The sequence below is a fragment of the Neophocaena asiaeorientalis genome, unplaced genomic scaffold (genome assembly GCF_003031525.2).
Source record: "Neophocaena asiaeorientalis asiaeorientalis breed wild unplaced genomic scaffold, Neophocaena_asiaeorientalis_V1.1 scaffold134, whole genome shotgun sequence".
Classification (NCBI taxonomy): Eukaryota; Metazoa; Chordata; class Mammalia; order Artiodactyla; family Phocoenidae; genus Neophocaena; species Neophocaena asiaeorientalis.
In genome coordinates, this window is record NW_020185339.1 from 7,484,278 (window position 1) to 7,490,952 (window position 6,675).

At 35.1% G+C, this 6,675-nt stretch overlaps 1 protein-coding gene across 10 annotated transcripts in view; it reads right to left on the reverse strand.

The window, feature by feature from the left end:
- The window catches only part of ZDHHC17 (zDHHC palmitoyltransferase 17), a 232,166-nt gene that overhangs the window by 20,842 nt on the left and 204,649 nt on the right, over positions 1–6,675 (reverse strand). For all 10 annotated transcript variants that reach the window (XM_024736498.1, XM_024736493.1, XM_024736499.1 and 7 more), the window contains 2 exons: positions 1,635–1,777; positions 157–257 (listed from right to left, as the gene is read on the reverse strand). In XM_024736498.1, the coding sequence (XP_024592266.1) occupies positions 157–257; positions 1,635–1,777 (244 nt within the window). The remainder of the gene's footprint in view (positions 1–156; positions 258–1,634; positions 1,778–6,675) is intronic.

Here is a 6,675-nt window from a genome sequence, read left to right on the forward strand (position 1 = left end):
TTTGAAAAGCAATTTATTAAATATGAAACATTTAAAAACAATACATTAGTTCATACTTATTTTTCTAGGAATACTGTTTTACTGTAGCACGTCGTGAGTAGTTCAGCTCTTATGTTAAATTATTATTAAGCTAAGACCTTTATAACCAAAGGATATCATTCCAAAACCAGAAGAACCACGTCACATACATCCAGAATTTGGTTGCCAAATATATTCCAAGGGGCAATGCACTATGCATCGAATGATCAAAAAAGGATCTGTAAAACACAAGAAGTTTTATCGAATTTGAACTCCATATTTCATTGTAAAAAAGAATATTTATTTATTTAAATGAAAATCACATATATTCTGTATAGTATACTCTTAACAAAACCCAGAAATCCAGGATGCTTAAGTATCCATACTGTTTTCATAATATTCAATAAGAATATTGAATATTGAATGACTCAGCAAGAGTCTTAAGCTACTTTTAATTCATCAGAATTAAAATTATATTCTATGTACTTTTCAACTTTAGAATTTCACTGTATTCCTATTCTCTTAAATCAATAACTCACTTTAGTATATACAGTAACTCTATCACCCAGCATATTACCCACCAAAGACATAATTTTAACAAATGAGCGCAAAGCAATCCCCAAGTTTTTCTCTACGTTTCATCATTACTTCTCCTTACCTACACATTCCCACTAAGCTTTCAGCACATCTTCTCAAAGAGAATGAACTGGCTAACTTGGAGGAATTAAAGGTCATTGTTTACAGAATTCAGGAAAAATAAATACTGATAAATTTTATTAAACATAAGCAGGATCAACCATCCATGTACACTAAGTAGGGAGTATTGGTGAATTCCTACCACACTACCCCTTGGAATGCCTAGAAACACTAAAATGAGATTAATTACCTAGAATTAAGCCTCTTCCTGAGAGTTACCACATTAGTGCATTACCAGCCATTCTCATCTCTCTCTGAATTATTTTCAGAACTCTCTTTTGAAATTCTGGTGAAAACAAGGTACTAAAGGAATAGAAATTAGGTGGGAAGTTCTGGATCATAAATGCCTGCCTAGTTTGCTGGATGGGCCACTTTAGGGGAATAGGATCTAGGGATAAGAAGAAAAGGGCATGATCACAATGTTTAAATAAAAAAGGAGAAAGAGAAAATTTTAAAACAAAACAAAACTGAGCATTACTTCATATGCTTAGACTCTACCTTGCGCTAAAATCAAACCTCTTTCTTGCACACTGCCTATGATCAAAGAAAATATAATTCCTATGGAAAGGTAAGCTCAAGCATTATAGTTACCCAGAAATAAGCAATGTATATTACATTTAGAGTTCAACAAACTTGAGTCTACTTCTATTGAAATGTCTTAAAGCTGCATTTTAGCCTTCAAAATTATATGTTAGACCTTGTCACTGGAAGTACCTTTAGAGTCATTTTTAACAACAATGTTAAAAATGTTAAAGATTTCAGATATAAATCTGCCAAAAATTCTTTAACATTAAATTAAGATCAAACAAGTTATATAAAGGCAGTGTTCTAAATATACAAAACATTAATTTTATATAGCCAGGTCCAAACTATATTCTTACATGTCCACTTAAAAATATAGCTAAAAACAACACACTTACTTTGAAAGAAACTGTACTGTAGCCCAAACGCCACCATACATTAGCCCTTTAATGAGCCAAGAATCAATATTTAGGTCTGCTATAAACCCAACCAGCCAAATAACTAGGAAAGGAGTTCCCAGCATTACTTTCTGCCGAAATTCCTGTACAGAAAAAAAAAAGAGAGAAACTTTTGCATGTTTCAAGTAACCTCAATGTGAATCACTGTTACCTGTGTGAAAACATAGAACAGGGGTGAAATTATTCATTCAAATATATCTACTATGTACAGATACTATTTAAGGTGCTAGTCTCTGTTTTCTAGAAAGAGGTATTAAATAAACAATTTAAAAGTTCTTGGTTAAAACTGTAGAAAATGAGAATAGAAGTTATAGGACTGGGTCTAGATAGTCAGATACAGAAGACAGCAGTACCACCTGCCAACACGTGGACAGGCTAGAAAACAGTTCATGAAAATACCACCCCATTTTAACAAAAGCATTGATAACTAAGGAGACAAGGGCAACCAGAATGACTGAAGGTCCAACAGCTATATCAGATAAGGAAACCTGAGTATGCTTAGCCTGGAGAAGATATTAATAATACATATAAACAGTATATTAAAACCTTAAAGTAAGATAAAGAATAAAATCAAACAATCTACAGGGTCCCAGAGACCATAGAATGGAGACGATGTGCCTCTGAACACATATCAAAGCAGAGTGCTTAATATTTCAGACGTAGTACCATTTCACTTTTGTACTGGTCTGTTAGAAATACTCATAAGTATAAAACCTGCCTGCTTCCCTGGTATCTTCAAAGCAACACAAAGTCTACTGCCACTCCTACATAACAGTCCTTCACAAACTTACAAGCAGCTGTTAAGTCTCTCGAGTTATCTTAAGTGACAAAGCTATATAAGATATTCCAGCTGTGATCCAACAAAGTTCAGAGTGTAAATATTACTCTCATCGTTGAATATTTACCTTTCTGAAGGCCAAGAATATATTATATTATGCCTCTTTTATTTTTAGCACACCTTTCATACCATTGGCTTCTACTGAAATAAATACTTTTTCATACAAATGACCATGTCTTCCCCAATTCAGCCACTGTAATTCATTTTCTGAACTAATTGTGTAATTTTAACTTAGACTTATAATTAAACATACTGACTTCAGAGTTTAATTTTATGCTGTAGTGAAATAACACCCTTCCAGTTTGTTTCTTCATCTCTATTATGTGTGAATTCCATATCAAGACATTAGAGAAAGTTTACAACTGGGAGGAGAGAGTGTATGACTAAAGGTGGGTATTGGTGGGAGAGAAGGTGGACATGTGCCATTTGAAAAAGTATTTTCTAAAATTATCTTTAACTTGGTTTGATTTTAGTCAAGACACTTGTTCTCCCTCAGCGATGGCCATTTTTTCATTATTAATGGCCACACTTTTTCATTATTAAAAATTAAGACAATTTACATACAGTGAAATTCACCCTTTTTTGTGTACAGTTCTCAGTTTTGATGAATATACACAGTTGTGTAACAAGCATGAATATCAAGACACAGAACAGTCCCATCAAGCCCTGAAATACCCTCTGCCACCAGGCCCAAGCCCTGGCAACCACTAGTCTGATATCTGTCTTTTTACTTTTTCCTTTGCAGGAATGTCACATAAAAGGAGTCATACTGAATGCAGTCTTTTAAATCTGGCTTCTTTCACTTAGCAAATGCATTTGACATTCATCCATATTGTTATGTGTATTCGTAGTAAGTTCCTTTTTAATGCTGAGTAGTATTACATTACAGGATGTGTCACAGTCTGGTTATCCATTCCCCAGCTGAGGGATTAAGCTTGTTTCCAGTTTCTGACTGTAAATAAAGACATCATAAGTGTTCACATATAATTTTTTGTGTGAATATAGGCTCATTTCACCTGGTTAAATACTGATGTGTGTGACTTCTGGATTTATTTCAAGTTGTCATTTAATATACACATTATAATACTGTAAAGATGTAATGGTGATGCGCTGCATTTGTAAACATGAAAAATCTATTTTCTTGTATATTTCATTACAGAACGTTTCTAATATATAGTAAATTTGAAAGTATTTTATAGTGAATATCTGCATATCCACTACCCAGATTCTACAATTCAGTAATCTATTTTTTATTTTGAAATAATTGTAGATGCACATGCAGTTTTTTTTGTTGTTGGTTTTTTTTTTTTGCGGTACATGGGCCTCTCACTGTTGTGGCCTCACCCGTTGCAGAGCACAGGCTCCGGACGCGCAGGCTCAGCGGCCATGGCTCACGGGCCCAGCTGCTCTGCGGCATGCGGGATCTTCCCGAACAGGGGCACGAACCCGTGTCCCCTGCATCGGCAGGCGGACTCTCAACCACTGCGCCACCAGGGAAGCCCCACGTGCAGTTTTTTAAATCCATTTTTTAAACTGATGTACAGTTAATTTACAATGTTGTGTTAGCTTCAGGTGTACAGCAAAGTGACTCAGTCATACATATAAAAGAATATATATACATATTCTTTTACAGATTCTTTTCCATTATAGGTTATTACAAGACATTGAATACAGTTCCCTGTGCTATATAGTAGGTCCTTGCTGTTTATCTGTTTTATACTTAGTAGTGTGTATATGTTAATCCCAAACTCCTAATTTATCTCCCCCTACCCCCTGTTATCCCTTCTGGTAACCATAAGTTTGTTTTCTATGTCTGTGAGTCTATTTCTGTTTTGCAAATAAGTTCATTTATATCATTTTTTAAGATTCCACAAATAAGTGATATCATATGATATTTGTCTCTGACTTACTTCACTTAATATGACTTCTAGGTCCATCCATGTTGCAGCAAATGGCATTATTTCACTCTTTTTTATGGCTGAGTAATATTCCATTGTGTATATATACCACATCTTCTTTAGGTTGCTTCCATGTCTTGGCTATTGTAAACAGTGCTACTATGAAAATTGGGGTGCATGTATCTTTTCAGATTAGAGTTTTATCCAGATATATGTCCAGGAGTGGGATTCTTGGATCATATGGTAATTCTATTTTCAGTTTTGTAAGGAACCTCCATACTGTTCTCCACAGTAGCTGCACCAATTTACATTCTCACCAACAGTGTAGGAGGGTTCCTTTTTCTCCATACCCTCTCCAGCATTTATTGTTTGTAGACTTTTTATTGATGGCTATTCTGGTGTGAGGTGATACCGCATTGTAGTTTTGATTTGCATTTCTCTAATGATTAGCTATGTTGAGCATCTTTTCACGTGCCTGATGGCCATGTGTATGTCTTATTTGGAGAAATGTCTATTTAGGTCTTCTGCCCATTTTTTCATTGGGTTGTCTGTTTTTTTGATATTAAGCTGTATGAGTTGTTTGTATATTTTGGAAATTAATCGCTTCTCGGTAGCATCACTTGCAAATATTTTCTCCAATTCTGCAGGTTGTCTTTTTTTGTTTATGGTTTCCTTTGCAAAAGCTTTTAAGTTTAATTAGGTCTCAATTGTTTATTTTTGTATTTCCACTACTCTAGGAGACAGAGCCAAAAAAATATTGCTATGATTTATGTCAAAGAGTGTTCGGCATATGTTCTGCTCTAGGAGTACTATAGTATCCAGTTTTACATTTAGGTCTTTAATTCATTTTGAGTTTATTTTTTGATATGGTGTTAGAAAATGCTTGTTCTTTTTACCTGTAGGCATCCAGTTTTCCCAGCACCACTTACTGAAGAGACTGTCCTTTCTCCATTGTATTTTCTTGCCTCCTTTGTCGTAGATTAATTGACCATAAGTGTATGGGTTTATTTCTGAGCTTTCTATCTTGTTCCATTGATCTATACAATCTGCTTTTGTGCCAATACCATAGTGTTTTGATTACTGTAGCTGTTTTTTTTTTTATACAGCAGGTTCTTATTAGTTATCCATATTTACATATTAGTGTATATATGTCAATCCCAATCTCCCAATTCATCACAGCACCACCACCACCAGCCTCCGCCACTTTCCCCCTTGGTGTCCATATGTTTGTTCCCTACATATGTCTCAATTACTACCCTGCAAACCGGTTCATCCATACCATTTCTCTAGGTTCCACATATATGTGTTAATATACAATATCTGTTTTTCTCTTTCTGATTTACTTCACTCTGTATGACAGTCTCTAGATTCATCCATGTCCCTACAAATGACCCAATTCATTCTTTTTTATGGCTGAGTAATATTCAATTGTATATATTTACCACATCTTCTTTACTATTCGTCTCTTGATGGGCATTTAGGTTGCTTCCACAAACTGGCTGCTGTAAATAGTGCTGCAATGAACACTGGGGTGCACGTGTCTTTTTGAATTATTGTTTTCTCTGGGTATACACTCAGTAGTGGGATTGCTGGGTCATATGGTAATTCTATTTTTAGTTTTTGAAGGAACCTCCATACTGTTCTCTATAGTGGTTTATCAATTTACATTCCCACCAACAGTGCAAGAGGTTTCCCTTTTCTCCACACCCTCTAGCTAGGACTTCCAAAACTATGTTGAATAATAGTGGTGAGAGCGGACATCCTTGTCTTGTTCCTGATCTCAAAGGAAATGCTTACAGTTTTTCACCATTGAGACAGATGTTTGCTGTGGGTTTGTTGTATATGGTCTTTATTATGTTGAGGTTGACTCCCTGTATGCCCACTTTCTGGAGAGTTTTTATCATAAATGGGTGTTGAATTTTGTCAAAAGCTTTTTCTGCATCTAGTGAGATAATCATATGGTTTTTAGTCTTCAGTTTGTTATCAGTGATATTGGTCTGTAATTTTCTTTTTTTGTAGTATCTTTGTCTGGTCTTGGTATCAGGGTGATGATGGCCTCACAAAATGAGTTTGGGAGTGTTTCTTACTCTGCAAATTTTTGGAAGAGTTTGGGAAGGACGGATGTTAGCTCTTCTCTAAATGTTTCACAGAATTCACCTGTGAAGCCATCTGGTCTGGGCTTTTGTTTGTTGGAAGATTTTTAATCACAGTTTCAATTTCATTACTTGTGTTTGGTCTGTTCATA